Here is a 21,178-nt window from a genome sequence, read left to right on the forward strand (position 1 = left end):
CCAGTGTTGTCGACGCAGCCAAAATAATACTGCGCACATTTGATCCGCAACAACACTAACGGCTACGTCCAGCGTTGCCATATCGGCTTATTATAAGCGAATTTGGGCTTCTTTCCTGTAAAAGTTGCTTGTATATATATATTGGTAGTTGCGGCGGGTTGCGTTTTTTTGGGGCTATTGTTTCTTATGTGTAGTTGCTTATTTAGGCTTGCTTCCAAATGTTTTAATTATTATCTAAACGAGTGGTTCTCATTTTCATAAATGCTTTGTGCCAGGGTCCAGGGAGGGAGCATTTGTGTTGTTAGAATGTTTTAAGTTCCAAATATTGGACATTTTATTGCAAGAGTTTTTGAAAATAGCAGATCTACAAGCTCACAACGCGTCGCGAGCTTGTAGATCGGCTATTTTCAAATAGCCGACGCAAATAGGTTTAAAAGTGGTCATGTAGTACTCATGTAGTACTGTAGTTGCTTCTTTTGGGCTTGTTTTTCTAGACCTGGTTTCTTATTTCTATCACTAACTCTGGCAACGGTGTAAGTGTCATGGCGCTGTACGGCATGCAGTCACATCACAGATAGCACACAGTGACCGGTGATATTCTAATAACATCACAGCTTCATGAATGTTACACAAACTTTGGAGTTTATTTTAGATTTGGCTGAATATCTGAGGAAACAAGGTAAAATATCCGAACTCACATGATGTCCTTTGATAGTGTTTGTAATCTTGCTCCATGTTCATGGTGGTGTGTGTGTGTGTGTGTGTGTGTGTGTGTGTGTGTGTGTGTGTGTGTGGGTGTGTGGGTGTGGGGCCATGTGTGTTGATTTTATGTTGTTTGATTGATTGAATACTTTATTAACAGTTTGCAAAAAAGGTACAGTGGTACAAATGTATACAAAAGGTGTTAAAAGGATAACACAAACAGCCTTTAAGGGGCTTATTTCCACTGTGGTCTTGTGTATTCATTGATTGATTGAATACTTTATTAACAGTTTGCCAAAAAAAGCACAGAAAGTACAGTTCTATACTAAGTTCTAATGTCTGCTAAAAGGACTAAACTCAAGAAAGCACTATGGCTTGTTTCCATTGAGGTCCTGTGAATTCAATTCATCGAGACATTTAAAGACAAACAATACTATGCAAAACATCATATATACTTGTAGTAATAAAAAAAAGAGAAATATGTACAGTAAACAGTTGGGGGGCATTTCTGGTGATGTTGACTTGCATGCCAGTCATTGTCCCACTCAAATACTGAACTTTGAATGGTCATATCATGGTTGGACATAGAAAATAGTTGCCACATTAAGTTTTTACAAGATATAAATGTAAATATAAGCAATTTTGGTGCATATGACTCATAATGCCGATGTGTTGGTATTGGTAATCATTTGATTGATTGATTGAATACATGATAAACAGTTTTTGAAAATAGTACAGTGGTACGATTGTACAATGATGCTAAAAGGATAACACCAAAAGCCCTATAGGGGGTTGTTTTCCATTATGGTTCAGTGTGTATTCAATTCATCAATCAAGTGGGAGGGTGTAGAGACTTGATCAATTTGTTTAATTTGTTTTGATTGATTAAATAATTTAATAACAACACTTTTGAAAACGTCAATGTGGATATACACAAAAAAGCCAACGCTTGTCTCCATTGTGGTCCACCTACTCCATTTCGTGAAGCAATCAAGGGGCAGTTATCCGAAACACTGCACCGTCTACAGATAACCCTGACAATGTTATCAAAACACGTTGTTGTAGAACCGTTTGTCAGCCACTGACACACAGTTCCATTCTGTCCTTTGTACTCAATGTATTATTGCTCCAGACAGTTGATCATGGCTGAATCAGGCTCCAATGACTCCAGTGGTCAGCGTCCCCCATCCACACCTGGCGGCAGTGGCAGGGCGCAGACGATGGGACGCAGACTGCCAGCTGCCCTGTCTCCTGGACGCCTCCCCACCATGCGCTCCAGAGACCTCACCTTGGGAGGGGTGAAGAAGGTAAAACACTATTCATAATATACAGTATATAGTCATTCACAATGAGTTTGTGCTAGATGTTGCTAATTGTGCATTGATTCTCAACGTCGGGTCCAGGGACCCTCAGCGGTCCAAAAAGACTCTTAGCGGGTCTAACTCTTGAGTGTACAAAATATGGAACCAAATTGGTTCCATCTGTACACGCTCAGAGTTAAATTAACGCTGATGCTTCTGGTTGCGTCATGTGAAGTGGTGTTCAACTTGGTTAAAATCTGCCACGTTTCACGCCTCTGCATGCACTGGCCAGTGCCTGGCCACTACCCTAACATCGTGCAAGTGTGACCGTACATAAGGCTACTGTTAAGACTTGACAATCCTGCATCTGTTTTAATGGCTCTCACGTGTGGTTTCTCTCTCCCGCAGAAAACTTTCACCCCAAACATTATCGGCCGAAAAACCAAAGAAGAGTAAGTTCAGTTGAGATGTTGAGATTACAAATGTATCATTTATTACTTTATGCCTATTGGCCACTAACTTTGTCTTTTATGACAGCACGAAAGCTGAGGGCGGACCAAGGAGAGAGAGGAGGGATGGAGAACGAGGGGGCCGGGGTCGGGGTGACAGAGGCAGAGGCAGGGGTCGCCCAGAGGTCATCCAGTCCCACTCCATCTTTGAACAGGGTCCTGCGGAGATGACGATGAAGAGGAGAGGTAAGAGTTTGTCCCCATTTGACAGAATAACCAGTATCATTGTACTGCTGTCACATTTTGAAAGCTTATTAGCTCAAAAGGGAGTTCACAGTAGATGAGATTTCCAGAGATTTAAGTTTTTCAATCCACACAGATTATAAAGTCTGTGCTTAAAATAAACAAAAACTGTGTTGATTTGTGGAGATTATCTTGTTGAAAGTTCCTGCCCACCACTGTGGGGAGTAAGGGTTTGAATCCTCTGCAGTGTTTCTGGCTTTTGCTGGGCAGTCCAAAGAACACAATTGGGCTTGTTTGAGGGTAGGAAGCCGGCCATGGAGGGCACTAGCGACTCCTACTGGTTGGTCAAGATGCCTGTTCAGCAGGGAGCGGAACTGGGCTGGATAACGTGTTCCTCTAGCCTACTGTCAGGAAAATAAGTGGCTGGTGACTTAATGTATATCAGAGGAGACACGTTATCGTCTCTACACTCTCCCACTTGACAACTGTGGAGATTGGCAATCACACTGGGGGGGGGGGGGGGGACTAGGAATTGGCATAATGGCTATATTGGAGAAAAATATAAATAAAATAATAATAAAGGAGGATAGAATGTTCCTGTGTTAATGTGTAAGGCTTGCTACAATTTTTATGCAGGTGCCTATGAAAGTGAGAAGGAGGCCCCCAGCCAGGGACCCTCACCTATCATCAATATCAAAAAAGAAAAGAGGGAGACAGAGGAGGAAACCAAAGAGATTCTACGCGCTCTGGAGCGAGACAACGTGAGTCCCTACGTGTCCTACTGTTCTTGTGAAAAATTCTTGCGAAAAATTCACTTGCTACTTTTCGTTCTGTATTCATTCGTTCATTAATTTTTACGATGTGGCTCTGCAGGAGGTTGGCATTTATAAGAGGGTCGTTGTTGTGTGTGCATGTATTTGTGTATGTCCAGAACTAATCTCATAAACCGCTGGACCGTTAAAGCGTCATAGATGATCATCATCATCATCATCATCACAGGCTGGCCACATGAAGTCCGAGATCCACGTGGGAACTACGCCGTTCCTACGTCGATTCCGACTCGAGATCTACACGATTTGATTTCTTTCCCCTTTGCCTTCTAGTTTATAGATGATCCTTTTTTGAGGAGTGAAGAGAGAAGCTGTCCTGTTCAGCTCCCCCTAGCTGTATCCGGATGGGGATTCAAGGAGGAATTTGCTGATGCTCTTCCTAAAATTGAAAAGTTAGAGGAAGATGATGGAGACATGAAAGGTACCACGTTTCTCAAGTCATTATTCCTCCGCCTCACACACGTCAATGTAATACCCACCTAAAGGATGTCATGACTCGCAATCATGACATTTTTGTTGATTATTAATTTTAATACAAATAATTGCTTTCATTGGGAGAAGCGTATTGTTCAAACCGCTCTTGCCATTACTGTTTGTTATATTTAATTAACTCATTGATCATTGTAAGCAGCATTTTAGTGCTGCCTAAGGGCTTGCATAAATATTTTGTTGTTACTTTGAGATAGTTTACAAGTAACTAATTTGTGTGGTGCAACAGCTTTAATTTGAGTAAGGCTAACTAGGCTATCTTGGTATCAGGTGGTGCAACTGGCTACTGTATACACAAGTGTCCAGTAACAGGTCAGTTTGACCCTTCTATCAGCAGCTTGCAATCTGTTGATACTGGACTATGGATATTTTTAACATGGCTTCTCATAACAGTCTAAATGAGAGCTCAACTGCTACTCAGTAGTCTGTCTGATCAATAGAACATAAATATGAGTATTTACACAAATATATACACACAAGACACAATGTATGATGTGCATTGTGGATTCTGAGTATCACCTCATGGTATAGAAATAACATAACAATAGATAGTCTATTACTGAAATATACAAAGAAATGACTGCCAATAGCGTTCACAATAATCAAAATTAATGATATAACTAATGCTTAAAAAGGCTATATACTTCATTTTATAATTTTAATTGTTTTCAAAAATAGCAAAAATAACCAACCTACAAGATCACAACACCTTGTGAACATCACGACTGAATAGCTTGGCTATTTAAGCTATTTTGAAACATTTTTCAACATCTCTGAAATGTTTTGCCCAAATGGCCAAATTAGGGATGCCAGGTTGAAATGATATTTTTGTGAATTTCATCCAGTTGTTTTCATACAGCTGAATGGAAACGATTCTAATGACTATGCAAAAATAATTGCTACTAGCTAGAATAATTGCAATAAGGCGATTATTATGTAATAATTGTGACTGGCTTACACCCTTTTGTCTTTTTTCAGTGAAACAGGAGAATGAAGATGGCGCCCTCCCGACTAAGAAGGTGCCAGGAGAGAATTCGTTCAGGCCTCCCCCTCTCCCTGAGCCTGAGTTTCTGCCTGACCTCCTGCACAACTTCAGTCTCAGCAAAGGGGAGGAGCTGTTCTTCATGCAGCTTCCCGACTCCCTGCCTGGCCAGCCCCCCACCATAGAGACCCGTCCAGTGACGACAGAGGCACGGACGGAAGACGGGCAGTCTGTGCTTGTGAAAACAGAAACTCCGGTACAGTAGATCAACTGTTTACCAATATGAGCCGATCTATTCTTATACATTGTATCTATGGTGATGGAAACCATAGCCAAATGCATGTTTGTGTAGGCATTGTCATAAGGCGATAAGGCTGAGTCTGATTTTCTCAGTTCAGTGGTTCTCAACCTGTCGGGACCCCAACATGATTCTTTTTAGGGGGTCCCCAGATCACAGTGAAGGGACAATTTAAGGACTTTTTAGACTTTTTTTAATAACTCCAAAAAAAGAAAGAAAATAAAAAAGACCATTACTGCATCAAAGTAATCAAAAAATATATAATGTGAAAACTGGCCAAATTGTCAAATAATATAAGAAACAGGCTAAAAAAAATGAAAATAGCCGATCTACAAGCTCACAACGCCTTGCAATATTTATCAGTGGAACCGAGTCAAACAAATTTGAATGCCTCAACTCCTACTATTGCAAGTGCTTGTCAGGGTTAGGGATCCACAGTTCAAATATGATTTTGGGGATCGCTGCCTAAAAAGGTTGAGAACCACGGATTTAGTGCACAGTGACAATACTTCAAAAGTGTTCAAAGTGTTCTTTTACCTGTTGTACAATAGGAAGAGCAAGCAGAGGAGAATAATTGCACCCTGCGTGACCTGAGGGAGGGTCTGGTGGGCAAAATGGTGGTGCGGAAGTCTGGCCGCGTTCAGCTCATCCTGGGAGACATCACACTGGACGTGGCTTTGGGCACTTCGTGCGCCTTTCTTCAGGTTACATACATAATACATTATATATCGCTGTCGAGCTGAAACCTCATATCTCTATTTAAACTTATTTTTTCATACAAGAGTATTGCATAAAAGTAATGAAAATAGCAGATCTATGAGCTCACAACGCGTCGCATCACAGCGCTTGTTTTTTTTTAAATATTAAAAAGGAACGGTTTTGGACATACAAGGTTTCTACCTGACAGCGACAATATATAGTTTGATGATATTAGTGTTGGTGTATACATTATGATTATGTATGTGTATGATCGGGCAGAAACCTTGTATCATTTAATTTTATGGGTTTTTTTGATAAATGAAATGCCTTATTTTAAACTTCATCGTATGACAGTGTCACGCAATATGTTGCCAGGTTGAAAGTCTGTCTGTGGGTTTTATAAAACTTTTAACCAATGAAAAGCATTAACAAGAGCGTTTGACTAAAATAATAACTACATTGGATTCATTGGAACATTGGTTATTTTTTCCATTTCCTGTAAAGTAAAAATGTTCGAGTTATGTTTTTTGCCCAACAGTGATGGTGATATAACATTTAGAGTGTTTACTTTAATTTGGAACTTTTCCACTGATTTTCCTGCCCAAAAATATCCCTTCTCTCCACAGGAACTGGTGTCAATTGGGACAGAGGGACGGACAGGGGACATGACGGTGTTGGGACACATCAAACATAAAATGGTTTGCTCTCCAGACTTTGAGGCTCTCCTGGAGAGCAGAACATAGCCAATGGAGTCCACAAAGTGAAATCTTTATCGTTAATTTAACTCGAAGAGTGTACCAATGGAACCAAAGGGACCCACATGGGGGCCATTTGGTTCCATTTGTACCCTCTTTGGATTTTGCAGCATATGTAGATGCAGCACAGTGAAGGCCCATTCGATGCTACTATGCCAGAGAAACCCCAACAAGGTCCTAATCATAAAAATGTTGTTTGTGGATTGCGCTTCTGCACAGACTTAAATCTATATTAAATCAAAATATATTTTATTTGTGATATGGGAACGTTTACATTTCTTTTTTTATATACAGAACATATTATTATCCCCTTGTGGTGGATTAGAGCTGTTTCAAGCTGAAAAGATCTCATTAAAAAAAAAGTTGGTGTGCCAAATTGAAATGCTGTTTATTTTGTTTGGGTGGAGTGACCTGTGTAATACAAACAAAGGCACATGAAGGCAATAGCCATTGTACATTGATGTGTGTGAATAAACATACTTATAAACTTAGTCATCCCAATGTATTTTTATTATGAAGTTCTTTAGTCATCCCAATGTATTTTTATTATGAAGTTCTTTGATTGCTCATTTGTATTAACCACTTAAACCCCAGCATCCATATTGTGGGGAAAGCTTTCGCAGAAAATAGCAGATCGACAAGCTTACAATGCTTCGCGCTGCGACACGTAAGCTTGTCAAACAGTTATTTTCAGCACAATAACAGAAAATAGAAAATACACTAGCAGAGAGCGCTGAGGCACTCCGGTCAACCATATGGGGTTTAAGTGGTTAATCTAATTATGTTGGTCAGGTAAGGTCAAGTTTACTATTCAGTTATTCTTTGGGTGGTGCATATTTTCACCACCAGGTGTCAGAGTAGAACAGACCGATATTCTAGCTCTAAATAATGGACTGAACCACATTCAAGTTGGAGAGCCAATGGGATAGTCTAGATCCCACTGACCGGTGGTACGGTGGCGCTGTGATTGGCTAGTTGGTTGTCAGGCAACTGATACTTTTTAGCTAATATGAATTATGACTTAACAAATGTTTTGTTTTTCCTTTAATAATACGTGTATATTAAGATTTATTTTATTTCAACTTTTTTTTTATAACTTGTTTTAGCCACATTTAATAAGTTTTGTTATGTCATTGAGTCGTCATACTAGCCTGCCCGCCCCTCCAGGCTATGGGTAGCAGTGTTGCCAGGTCTGCTTATTATAAGCGACTTAGGGGTTTGTTTTTCTGTAAAGTTGCTAGGGTTGCATTTTTTTTAGGCTTGTTTCTAAAGTGTAGTAGCCCTGAAACATACAAGCGTCATGTGAACCATGGCTAAAAGTGTAGTTGCTTATTTGGGCTCGTTTCCTTATGAACCTGTGCTTAAACATTTTCATGGCAAGGACCCCCAGATTAACATGTATTTGTCATATAGATGTGTCCGCAGGCCCCCATCTGAAAATATTTTGGATTTTGGAAAATATTGGACACCCATACAAGATTGTTACAATTATTCAAAAATATTCATAAATTGCCTTTTCTTATAGCAAGATTTTCAAAAATGTAAATAGCAGATCTGATGCAACGTGTTGTGAGCTTGTAGATCGGCTATTTATTTCAATAGCAGTAGCTGGCTACCGCTATTGAAATAAATAGCCGATCTACGACCTAGTCGCTTCTTTTGGGCTTCTTTTCATAGACCTGGTTGCTTGTTTCTCTCACATCAACTGGCAACACTGCGTATGGCTATCATCATCATCCTCATCCAGCTAACCGCTACCCGCCTGTCAGTGTTATTCCACCGGGTGGAGACAGACATCCTCTATGGTCCCAACAACACTAGACAAAAGAGACTGATGAATAGGGACGCCTCACATCGACAGGGAACAGTTAAAAGGTAAGTGGGCGCATTTTACACCCTGTAAATACAACACAAAAACGACTGTAAACGGGTTAGAAACGCTGGCACTTTTATTTGGTACACACAGTTCATTTTAGAAGGGTAGGGGGGGGGGGCTCCCATAATAGAATAGCTAGCATGTTGGTGAACTAGTGAAGCTTCTTTTTTAGCATCCAGATAGTATAGCATAGTTAGCTCACAATGCTAACTCCCAGCATAGACTTTTCGGTCGTACAGTACAGTACAGTACATTTTGGCTGCATGGGGGGGGACTATAATGTGACTATAACGTGACATTGCGTACTGCTACTGAGGCATTTGTGTTGAATTGACTTACTTGGTCAGTAACTCTACTAGGTGGATAGCCATAGCTACACGTGTATTAGTACCAGGATAACATAATAGCTTCCAGTCGTGTTTGCTTTTAGCTTGGCTGTGGGTGGTGGTGCTGCATCGGGTGGATGATGGTGGAGGAGGGGGCCCAACGCATCATCATCATGGGCCTGTTATCTCTATAATAACGTTCCCCAGGCAGCTTTATCTCTTTGTCCATATGATTATGAATGAGCCCGTCAGATTAGATTGGATCAGAGGTTCTCAAACCTTTTTTTTAATTTAAAAATAATCCCATAACCCAACAGTGTAAAATGGAACCTAATAATTTGGTTCCATTTGTACATTGTCAGAGTTTTTACAGACCCTGTAAGGGTCCATTTGGAACCCCCTCTAGGGAACTCTGAGGGTCCCTGCATGGACCACACTTTGAGAACCACTGTATTAGAAGAAAAAATAATACATGGAATTAAAAGGAAGTATTTTACAAACTACTGTAGAACTCAAGGCACTGGATTTCCTGAATTAATTCCTGGGGGTTGGTCAAAATATAAAGAGAGGACATTGTCTTAATGGAGTTGTTTGACCCTTTTTTGTTTGTGTCTATTTCAGGTCCAGTGGAAAAAGAACCAACCTGCTGTGCACTGTGAATTGCCTTTGGCCCCATTGTTGACATCTCGTGGAGCAGCTGTTCTCTTTACAAAAAGAGAAAGCACATGCTGATCTGCTGTTAAGGGTTGTTTCATCATCACCTTCCTTATTAAAGCGCTACCTTGATTCCATTCCCCGGGCATTGGAGGAGCAGAAGTGATCTAATGAAAAACTGATGGGTGGTGAAAAGTATGAAATAATGTTAAATTTGCCCAGACGGGCAACGGCAGCAACGTATCCACTTCTGCAGAGATGGATTCCACGGTCCATGTTGTGAGGAGATGCTTGATTCCACAGACGTCTTAATGAAGATATTGTTCTGACAACAGAGACTAGGGCCACGTGCGGTCCAACAAGTGCAGACATACTGTCCCCTGTTCTGTTCTGCGGTTGCTCAGCCTATAGGTTCTAAACAGGTGATCACTTACCTACATCTTCCATCTTAACTGCATTCAAGATGGAAATTATTTTCTTCAACCCTTTCGACAACCTGTTGTGCATTCTCCTGGGCATCTCCCTCACCGTGTGGTTCACCCTGCTCCTCGTCTTCATCATCGTGCCCGCCACCTTGGGCGTCTCCTTTGGTATCAGACGTCTCTATATGAAGTCTTTGTTAAAGATCTTTGAGGTAAGAGTTTGTCATGCAACCCATTAACCACTTAAACCCTTGATATACTTAGTTGACCAGAGTCTACCAGGGCTCTATAAAACACCCCCCGCCTGTTTTCGCTCCACATTAAATAATATCTTTGGCCAAAATAGCTGATCTACAAGCTCAGTAGATCTGATCTTGTAGATCAGATGTTTGCCCCAGGATCGGGATGCTAGGGTTCATGTGGTTTAACTGATTTGTGTCAAGAAAGAAAGTAGTATTCGAAGGCACTTATATATGTATAAAAGAAAACACTGACTCCTTATGTTTATCAGCAGCAGTTCAGTTTCTTTTCTTTTTCTTTTTTCGGGGGGAGGGATCTACGAATATGCCCGTCCCACAAGTGTGTTCATTATTCAGAATCGGCTTTATTGTCACATCACAGGTTTACAGAGTAAAGAAGTGGGTGAAATTCGTTTTCGCGCATAGTTCCCATCGTATCATTATTTCTATAGAAGAAAGGGAAGAAGAAAAAAAACACAATAACAAGCCTGAGTCTCTGCTGGGATAGATTACATCATGGCCAGGAGGCCTATTCTCCATTATTATGTAACTAGACTCTGGTTACTAGAGAGACCAGACCATCAATAGCCACTGTCTTCAATTGTTGTCAAATTAGTCTATTCTCCAACCTTCCAGAGGACTGCTGTACAGCTTCAGTGAAAGATTCCAGTGTCGGCTGCCGTTCCTAGGCAGATGCTCACTGTTAAAATGGAACCTTAGATGAAACTAGAGAAGGTTATCTCGTCTCTCTTCTCGTGCTTTCTCTGGTTTGTCTTCAGTAAAGCTGTCAGCACTTTTCCAGCATGTCCCTTGAGAGCAGGATCCTGTGCCAGAAATAAATATACCTCAGGGAGACATGACAGATGTGTCATATCTCAAGTACTGTATCTACCATGCGATCTAGAGAAAAGGTGAATTGGCAGTTGTTGTAGCTACAGATAATGCACTGAACCCCATTGCATAATGTTTTTATTTTACGTCCCAATAAGTGAAAAACATGAGGTGTGTGCCTGGTATTCTGTGGATTTTGTGTTAAACTTCAAGTGTTTGTATGCCATAGACTGGCATATACATAGGTCAATTGAGGTTATATGCCCCCAATTGACCTGGATGTGTGCTTTCCTATAGTTAATCCTTTTAGGGTAGGGGGGAAATTGACATCAGATCAATACTAATGCTTGTTCAATTACACTATTAGTCACTTCGGCAGGTGACTGTCTATCATGCTGAAGTTGTAAATTAACTTAGCAAAAATCAGCTTAGCAAAAGGCCGGTGTGTTGAGTCATTCATTGTCTTGGACGTCACCAAGTATATGAGCAATACAATCCGTTTTCTGACTGGTGACACAGAACGTATTGCTGTCTACAGCAGTACAATGACTTGGTACTCATCATTTGAAGAAAAATAATTTCCAGTGTGCCTCAGCCTGCCTATTCCGTGCATTGATTCATCCCACACTTGCTGCTCTACGAGTATTACATAAGACTGCTTAGTACTCGGTGTCCCGTAATTCTGGAGCCGTGTCCCAGAGTGATCCCACTTTGCTCTTTTTCAGTTCACTGACTTGAAGCAGCAGCATATATACTCCTCCTATAACACCTAAAGCAAGTTATGACTGCATTTTAATGTGATTATTCAGTTACAGTATACCTTCATGTCATGGCAAAGTCAAATGAGGACACTTTAAACATGTTTGTTAACTTATGACTAGCTTAAAGGGATAGTTCACCCACTTTTTCTATCGATTAGTCACCCCATGGAGACTTGAATTAATGGGTATTTTTTGGTTTTTGTCGCATTCCTAAGCCAATAATTTGATGACCAGCGGACCGGTAGGCAGCGGTTCCGGTTGGAGACACAAAGGAGACTCTTTGTGTCTCCTACCGGAACCGCTGCCGGTCATCAAATTATTGGTTTAGGAATGCCACAAAAAAAGAAATATCCATGAATTAAAGTCTCCATGGGGTGCAAAAAAAAGTCTTTTGTGGGTGAACTATCCCTTTAACTCTGAGAAGTATGGTCCATCAGGATTTTGTAGGCGTAATTAGTTGGCCTCTTTAAAAAAAAACTGACATTACAGTGGAGAGGCAGCAAAGAGAGATGGGGTCGTGACATGAGAAAAGGCATGAGCTGGATTCAAATCCATGACGGCACAATTATGCGTGTAAACTTGTGGCATTACCAGGAAACACATGGTCACGCTTTCTGGTGAACGTCACTTCACGCATGCTTATCTTTCTGCAGAAAAATGGGCTAAATTCCAGTTCCACATTCCAGTAATAGGGAAACGGTACCAGTTTGCACCAACACTGTTTACAGAGATAACCTTCAAAATCCTAACTTTGCAGGAATGTAGCAAAACAGTGGTCTGCAAGTTGATGTTCAATGTTGACTTTCCATGTGTTTCATAGGTCACAGTGAACTTAAACTTGTGAAACCAGTATAAGCCCACGTAAAGTTTGAACCTTCCAAGCAAAAATAAATCTCCAAAACGTTTATCAGCAGCAGTTTTTCACAGCAGCAGCAGGTACCTGCTTCAGGCATAGCTGTCATGGTGTATTGCTTAACATTGCTTGCATTCCTCTTTAAATGGGACCTTGGGGTGTTTCTAATGGCATTTAGCATGGACAAAAACACAGGCTTAAGTATTGGATGTGATGAGGCTATTGCAACCTGGCTGTGTCAGTCGATTCCCTGGGATGAATGATATGTGAATTGATTCACTGACGTTTTGTCAGTGTATACATTTTAAGGGAATCTCAAAAACCATGGTGTGGTGGTGTGATCCGAGTTTGGAAAGGTTGTGAACAGCAAGTCCTCCCCTCCCACTTTTTTCTCCTGATATGTTCTGCCTGTTGTTGCTAAGGGAATGGGAACACTCTGTCCTTTTCCTGTCTCAGCAGACACGATCTGTTTGTTTTTGTGTCAATGTGTGTGCACAGGACCCTAGGCTTTCATACATCATCAAACATGACATGGTAGGCCGCCTGTAGCACATAATGGTGATGAATGGCGTTTGGCAGATAGTTCTGAAATGGGAAGTTGTTCTCACATTTGCCATGTGGACCATTAGCCTAGTAGTGAGAACTCGCCCTTCTCAGTTCGGAAGCTGTCTTCCTGAAACTTAATACTGTTTGGTTTATTGCATGATTGCAAAAAATAATCTAGATTGCCCATAATAAGCTCTCTTATGACCTGTTGGCCGACTGCTTTTATTATTGTTAAGATAACAAAACCATAACCTCTTAAAGGAATAGCCTACTTCACCCCCAAAATGATTTTTTAAAATATCAATTAATTTCCTTGTGTTGCCTTAAATTCCTGGAGAATTATTTGTTTCTTGCATGCCTCCATGGTAGAATGAAGAATCCCAAACTGAGAAAATGCTTGATCAATTGACATTAATGAGGGCCAAATTTAAAGCTCAGAGGGACTCCTTTAATGAATATAGTGTTATTTTAACCAGTCTGTATGATGAAGTTTACTGTTAATACAGCATAACTAGCACACCTGCTGTAGTTGGAGTTGCCCTCATGGACAGACCGGGCCAATAGACCATATTCACACGGCGGCCATATTGGAATTTAACATTGAAAGTGCCGCCACCCGGGGTCATAGATATAGAAACCTAGATACCTCATTGGCCTCTGCAGTTCGTTGGAGCAACTTGTATCGCGGCCGCCATTTTCGCGTAGGCAAACGGACACTCAAAGTGACTACTGGCCAATCACAGCGCTCACAGCGCGTTGACTACAGGCCAATCACAGTGCGTCTTTTCTAAGACCTGTCAGAATCTAGTTGTCCCGCCCCCACCTGCCTCTGATTGGCCTACCGAACGCCCCCTTCTGTGACACACGCGGAAGCTTCAGGGAAGCTCTCCTATGCTAAAATGGCGCCCAAGATACACATGCCTCAGAGCCGAAGGAGGCGTCTACCTATATATGTCTATGCCCGGGGTGGCTACTTTCATTGACTTCATAGAAACATGGCCGCCGTGTGAATATGGTCTATTGAGTCCGTGCCCAGGGGCCCTTGACAACCACTAGGGCCCTATCGACAATTTACTAAAATTTGTATATATACTAGAGGTTCAGGTCACTACGCGGCCCTCACATCTAGAGTTTGGGTACTTATGTGCTTCGATATATAATAGTCGTTGTTCAACTTAATTCTTTGTTCATCATGGAGGCATGCAAGGAAATTGCAATTGATATAAAAAATGATCATTTTGGCGGTGAAGTATTCCTTTAAACCTGTTGTCTGTCTGTTAAAGGTCACGTATTACTCATCTGTCTATTAAAGGTCACATATTCTACTACTTTTCAACAAGTTAATATAGGTCTTTGAGGTCCCCAAAACATGTATTTAAAGTTGTTTGCTGAAAATACCACTCAAATTATATATTCTAGCATGCCATGCTTATATATATTGTTTCAGTCTTTTCTTGACGGGTCTTTTCTGTGTCCCTGCCTTCCCATGCCCCACTCCAGAACTGATTGCCTCTACACGGTTCTCATCTCATGTAACAGCCCCACATTGCCCCTAAATCAATGGCTATTATGGGGGGGGGGGTCTGACTGGATTGTTTTCTGATCTAGTCAGCCCACAGGAAACTGAATGGGTTGTCTTATTTCACAGCTTTGGTAGTAAGGGCACCAGAGACCCAAATGTATGTGCACAAGCACTGAAAAAGTGAGTTTTTCATAATATGTGACCTTTTAAGCTACCTATTACTCAACTTCTGAAAATCTGTTGCTTTGGATGGCAAGTAATGTGTTTGCTGAGTCTGATTTGTTTATTATGTGCCTCATGCATGTCATGTTGACAATGCCTCATTTGCCTTTTTTGCTTCCTTTCAGTGGGCAACAGTTAGGCTAGAGCGAGGAGCAAAAGAGAAGAATCATCTCCTGTATAAACCCTACTCAAATGGTAAGTAGTTAGTGATGTTGACTTGAGGCTATGTTCCTGCTGGAGTGTTCAGAATGTGTTGCACTGACAGTAGATTACCCTTCACAGCCATCATCGCCAGGGAGCCCACCTCCTTGGTGGAGGAGATCAAAGAGATCCGGCGTAGCGGCAGCAACCGAGACCTGGACTCGGCCTCGGACTTCGAGATGTCCGACATCTTCTACTTCGCCCGGCGAGGCGTGGAGAGCATCGTGGACGACGAGGTGACCAAGCGCTTCAACACGGAGGAGCTGGAGTCCTGGAACCTGCTGACGCGCAGCAACCACAACTTCCACTATATCAGCCTGAGGCTGACGGTGCTGTGGGGGCTGGGCGTGGTCATCCGCTATGGCTTCCTGCTGCCTCTCAGGTATCTGCCCCATCTCCACGTCTCAGGCCACGTTACCACGGCAACAATCAGTATAGAAAAACGACAAAGTGCCGTTGCGCTCTCACTTTTTATTCCTCGTTTACACGGTGACGCAACGGTGATTGAAAACGCTGGAGTGTGCATGCGGTGGCGGTGACGCGTTGCCAGTCACGTATGTGTTGAACCACTCCTCTACTACTTCCTATCACAACTGTTTCTTCACATCGATGCAATGGCGCATGTGGCGTGAGCTTTGATGTCACACATTTTGTCGCTTCCCCCGTATTGCCTGTTTCAGACATGCAAACTTGTAGCTTTTCAGCTACAATACCTGTTTTGAATCCAAATAGGGCAATTATGTGACACCTGACCCGAAAAAACAACAACATGTTGTCACCTTTTTCACCTCGGGGCTGTTTGCATGCCTGGAGACGGTAGGCAGAGCGTTTTGAAAGATTTCCACTCTGGAAGGAGGATTCATTTTGTTGCGTTTCAACACTCGTAAACACTGTTGCAGTCTAAACAGAAGGCACATCTGATATTTTAAGACCGTTGTCGTCTTAACGGGGCCTCAGATTCTATGTTAAATGTAACGGGAACAGCTTCAATCCACCTGGACACCTCCTGCACATCCACACATCAGAGTTAATGATAAGTGTATCGGTCGCTAGTAAAATGCAAATAAATAACAAAAAATGCCACCCTTTTGGGGAAGTCTCCATGTCCTCCTGGACACGGAGAACAGAAGGCTGTAGTATCTTGCAACAATGTAAATGTGCTCTTCACTAATAGACTTTAGAGAATGATGAGCCCAGTTAGTCTGTCCACAGTCCCACATAACTATGTGTGGACTGTGATCATTTGCCAATTGGCAGTTACTCACAAATTGTAGGAGCCGGAGCACAGTGCTCCAGCTGTCTTGGATCAAGGACAGTGTCACATTTCTTTCAAAATAAACACAAAATGTGTATATAAGATTCTTATTCTCAGTACTCAATTTCTAGTGATTGATTCTGAATGCTCTTGATATTCTGGGCTATTTTGCAAGATGCAATAGCCCACTTAATTCAATACTAAAAGTCACAATTACTTTGAAACTAATGCTTTGATTGCATTATTAGTATTCAATTGCAAAAGAAAACATTTCTATATATCTTTATAATAATAAAAAAAAATGAATGTTACTATGAAAGTTAGTCTTGTTAATCTTTATCTACATGAGTTATTTTTGTCAAATAGCATTTTTTTCAAGTCCAAAGTTTTACCAGTGTTAGATCACTGTTTACTTTTACACACTTAACTGGTTCCAGGTCATCCAGGTCTACTCAGGTCGTTATAGCTGGAAAATAACTACTATGAGCCTAACACTACTGGATGACAAATGAGAAGAGATAACAAAAGTAAAAATTTCACTAAATGCCATGACGGCAAGTTCATGGTTCATGGTTTTCAGCCAGTGCGAGTGAGGCAGGGGTGAGAGAGAGCCCCATTCAGGGGCCAGTGTCAGGTCAGTGAACCAAGGCTGGTCAGCGTGGCCCCAGTCCATTGATAGGTGGGGAGACATCAGGCCATCAGTGTGCAGACAGAGACAGTACTGTAGTCTCATGGCTGTGACTGTGTGCTAGACCTACTTACTCAGTGCTTTCCCTAACTTATAGACTGGCCTCCCTCAGGTCATTGTCACCCCCTCTAAGCTGTAGCGTCTCCTACCCTGGATGATTGATTCAGCAAGATTTAGCCGGCTTGCCAGAAGGCTTATATAACCATTGTCTCATGTGCTCTGTTACAGGTCTCTGTGCTGCACGTCGTAACCAGTACTGAAAAAGTACTTTTCAGATATACTGTACCGATCGCACTATACTCTTTTTTTTGCTTAGAACCTATACTCTTAATTAATAGTGTTTTTGGTAACGTGTATACTGTATTTACTGTTGTCAGTTTGCATAAAGTTCACCCTCACAAAGTAAAACTATTAAACGTATAACCTGTGTTCCAGATGATTCATCATGTGCTCTCTTATGACCATGCTGTTTAGTGGCTTTCACGCAAGAACAGGGGGAGTTATGTCAGCATTACACATTTGTTATTGTCAGCTGCTATTTGCTGAAAAATTAAACAGCTGTCATTACAGTCTTGTCAGCAACTTGGGTGATATTACATATTTCAGTTTTCATTGTCGTGTCACCTTGACTTGATATTAATTAATGCGGGGGACAAATCTTGATCATTAACAAGTATAACAACTCTGCCAGGTGTGCGAGTCGGCTAAATTGGAGGCATAGGGGAATAGCATGGCCTTTTAGACTAAGAGGACTGCCATACACCAGCTGTTATCATAGTTACTCTCCTTTGACTACAGGTAGTGACAGTGTTGTTAGCATTTTGAAGGAATTAACTGTGAGTCCTTAACAAGGACCTTGGAGAATTGGCACCTCTGCCAGCAGTAAACACTTGTATTCGGTGATTAGACGCTGTCTAATGCTGCATTCACACGGGCAGATACAAAGATACGCAGCATATCTGTCACTTTGTATCTGTGTTGCTCAACAACGCGGTTGTTGACGTCATCAAGCGCGCGTCCGTCATCGGAGCCACAGTTTTGTATCTTTGTATCTGGAAGTTGAACCCAGCTCAACTTCAATTTGTAGCTTTGTATCTTTTGTAGCAGCTACAAACGTCAGATGTTGCTTTGTATCTTCATGTCGCTGGCTTCCATTGAAAAGGAATGGTAGCATGTATCTTTTAATCTGCCCGTGTGAACGCACCATTAGAGTCACACAGCGAATATCTCACAGAGCGAATACTGTAGCTACTTCCCTCTGCAATCTTTTGGGTAGTTTTGGTTTAGTTTCTATTTAAAAAAAATATAAATCGTTGCAGTTTTGTTTACTCTGGGGCGAGATGTAAATAGTTTAGTAAATGTTTCATTGTTGTTTTGTTCACGTTAATATGGGGGTATTTGTCTGGGGCGAGATTTAAGTTCAGAATAGGCCTTGTGTAAAACGGACACATCACCTTGTGAAGGCAATTGACTCACAGTCATGTAGGCATCCTAGTCTCAATTAACTTTATGCACCAATGCCTCATGCATGTCATGTTGACAAATTCACTAAAACTAAAGGCATGTTCTGTATTTTAGTTTGTTAGTAAGTACACAATATAGTTTCACTGTCTTTATTTTTTATTTTGATTAACTTATTATTGTTTTATTCAACCACTTACAAGAGAAGTTCCTATTGTTCTCCTATAAACACATCCCTGTTTTTGTTTTGCTTGTCTGGCAGGGTGACTCTGGCCTTTACTGGGGTAGGCCTGCTCGTGTTCCTCACCTGTATCATAGGGCTTCTACCAAATGGAAGGTAAGACTTTTAAAATGAGTTTGTTCTTCGTTTGATAAAATCACATTTCTTTTATTACCTGTCTCAGGGCTGCTGAATCTGGTTAACCACTGTAACCCTGACGTTCCAATTTAATAAGCGAAAGAATTTCACAAAAAAACAAAATGTGTACATTCTTTGAAAATAGATGAGGTAGTGCTTAAGTGGTTAACCCATTAAGACTGGGAAAGCATCTGTGTCATTTTAGCGTTGGCTATTGAAAAATAGCAGATGTACAAGCTCACAGGACGTCACTTTGTGCCATGCTGCGAGCTTCTACATGCTATTTCTGGAAAAAAAAAAATCTTGAATGTGTGAGAAATATTGATTTGGAAGGCATTTGTAAAATCGGCCTCAGATATTAATGGGTTCATCACTAGTGTTGTGTTCTTCTTCCTGAAGGACGAAGAACTTCCTGAGTGAAAAGGTCCACTTGATGTGCTACAGAATATGTGTTCGAGCTCTCACTGCCATCATTACCTACCACGACAGGTGAGGAGCAATATGACTCTTTCATTTCTCTGTTCTCTGTACTTACTTTGTTTTTGTGGGCAACACTGGTCGCGACGCAGTCCCTTCATTTCATTCAAGTGTGCCTGGCTGCCTTTCTCTTTCCTCTCTCACCCTGCCCGCATTTTGTCACAGAACAGTTTTTGGCAACAGTATACGGCAGCCTGACTGTCACACGCTCTCTCTCGTCTCGCACCACATTAATCTAAGCATGCTGCCTGGCAGCTGGCTCTATCCAAAGTGACGGACTGACGGTCTCTCTGGCTGAAATCACTGCTCAAAGTCATGCCGCTATCCGGTAAAATTACCTTATGCGTTTTCACTTCTGGGAATGTTTTATTCTCCCAGTACTTTCGGCAAAAATTACTAGGCAGATTGCCGTAAAATTTCTAATGCCAAAACTTCCACCACACAAGTTCAGTGGCCGTTTTCACATGAGGTGAATTTCAAAATTTCCACTGTACTTCCTGCTCTTTGGCTCTGTGAAAATGGGGCTTATGTGCGATAAACAATCACAGAACATTTCTTCAAAGATGATATACTGAAACTGTGAGCTGTGACTCGGTTATTGGAGCTCCAGCTCACAAAATAATGGCTCACATTCTGCTCTCGCTCCCACGCAGAGGTACCCCTAAAGGTTAAAGAAGTAAACTTTACCCTGGTCAGCCAGCTCAAATCTCTCCAGAACAACTGGAACATTTGGAGAGAGCAAAAAGTGAAAGAGAAATGTTTTCCTGTATGATGATCATGGCCCTAAACCTGTTCAGTGACAAACGACACAAGACTGCAATTCTATTCTTGCACTGTGGTACTTGTAAACAAAAGTATGGCTTTTTAGTTTAGAGCTTGTAGATCGTCCATTTTAGCTATTTTTGAAAACTGATATTAATGGCCGAACCCCTAGTCTTTTCTCTATTCACTTGCACTGGGCATGGTCAGCTTAGAAGAAGCCCAGAGGCCTGCAACCATGGGCCTGGGCTATAAAACCAGGATGTGTTGGGCTACTCTGTGATGACTGTCTGCTCTTACTCAGGGCATGGAAAGAATCTCATAACATCATCATAACATTGCAGCAAGAGAAAGAGAGAGGTCATGAGGGAGGATGTTACACCCTACAGGAAGTGGATCAGGAAGTCTATCTGACTTTATGTTTGCCCCTGACCACAATGCAAACATACTGGTGATATAATGCACTTTACTGCGTTGTAAAACGTGTTTGAAGTGTTAATTCAACCAGATGTAACATGCTCCTGTGAGTTCGAAAGTATGTAAAAACGAACTCGATAATCCGGTCTAGCATCCTGTCACACATCTATTGATTTGTCTGTTTTTGAATTGATTCTGACTTGTTGTGTCCAGGCTGCCAGACACAACCACACAGAGCTTTAAGCAGGGTCAGATCTTTTCACTGAAAACAAAGCTACACCATGCATTTGATAATTAAAGCTTTTTCTCTTTACCACTTTATTATGCAAGTCAAATTTATGGGAAATGTAGCAAGCAGAAGTGTTGCAATCAATTGGGAAATGTGCAGGATGTGCTTATGGTTCAGATTTTGAAACTGATGAAGCCATATTGAATATGACAAATTCAACACTAACTTGGTCATCTCAACACAAAGGAGCAAAACAGTCCCAATATCCAGACATAAATATTGTCGTTAATGCAGGTATTTCCAAACTTCTCCGTGCCAAGGACCTCCAAATGG

The 21,178-nt window shown here is 41.4% G+C and overlaps 2 protein-coding genes across 3 annotated transcripts in view; both read left to right on the top strand.

Annotated features, from left to right (window-relative positions):
* Nucleotides 1–539: 539 nt before the first annotated feature.
* polr3d (polymerase (RNA) III (DNA directed) polypeptide D) lies at nt 540–7,239 on the top strand. Of its 2 annotated transcripts, none has more exons than XM_080432062.1 (9): nt 540–679; nt 1,839–2,009; nt 2,412–2,455; nt 2,541–2,698; nt 3,332–3,456; nt 3,799–3,946; nt 4,993–5,252; nt 5,846–5,998; nt 6,620–7,239. In XM_080432062.1, exons 2-9 carry the CDS (start codon nt 1,845–1,847, stop codon nt 6,734–6,736), a joined length of 1,170 nt encoding a protein of 389 aa, XP_080288188.1. In that variant the 5' UTR covers nt 540–679; nt 1,839–1,844; the 3' UTR covers nt 6,737–7,239. The 2 variants fall into 2 exon arrangements, with proteins under 2 accessions (XP_080288188.1, XP_080288187.1); XM_080432061.1 differs by having other exon boundaries at nt 546–679; nt 1,835–2,009.
* A 1,248-nt stretch (nt 7,240–8,487) lies between these two features.
* Nucleotides 8,488–21,178, top strand: part of LOC308087851 (glycerol-3-phosphate acyltransferase 4-like) — a 20,644-nt gene continuing 7,953 nt past the window's right edge. The window contains exons 1-6 of the mRNA XM_080432057.1: nt 8,488–8,623; nt 9,572–10,238; nt 15,126–15,195; nt 15,283–15,583; nt 18,868–18,942; nt 19,363–19,452. Of these exons, the coding sequence (XP_080288183.1) occupies nt 10,068–10,238; nt 15,126–15,195; nt 15,283–15,583; nt 18,868–18,942; nt 19,363–19,452 (707 nt within the window). The 5' untranslated portion in view covers nt 8,488–8,623; nt 9,572–10,067. The remainder of the gene's footprint in view (nt 8,624–9,571; nt 10,239–15,125; nt 15,196–15,282; nt 15,584–18,867; nt 18,943–19,362; nt 19,453–21,178) is intronic.

Source organism: Gymnoscopelus braueri (assembly GCF_963280865.1).
Source record: "Gymnoscopelus braueri genome assembly, chromosome: 7".
Taxonomy (NCBI): domain Eukaryota; kingdom Metazoa; phylum Chordata; class Actinopteri; order Myctophiformes; family Myctophidae; genus Gymnoscopelus; species Gymnoscopelus braueri.

Excerpts from the sequence above, each read along its gene's own strand:
- polr3d (XM_080432062.1), top strand. The coding sequence starts at position 1,845 with ATGGCTGAATCAGGCTCCAATGACTCCAGTGGTCAGCGTCCCCCATCC. Across the intron at positions 2,699-3,331 it reads GATGACGATGAAGAGGAGAG|GTGCCTATGAAAGTGAGAAG; the intron begins GTAAGAGTTTGT and ends ATTTTTATGCAG. Across the intron at positions 3,947-4,992 it reads AGATGATGGAGACATGAAAG|TGAAACAGGAGAATGAAGAT; the intron begins GTACCACGTTTC and ends GTCTTTTTTCAG.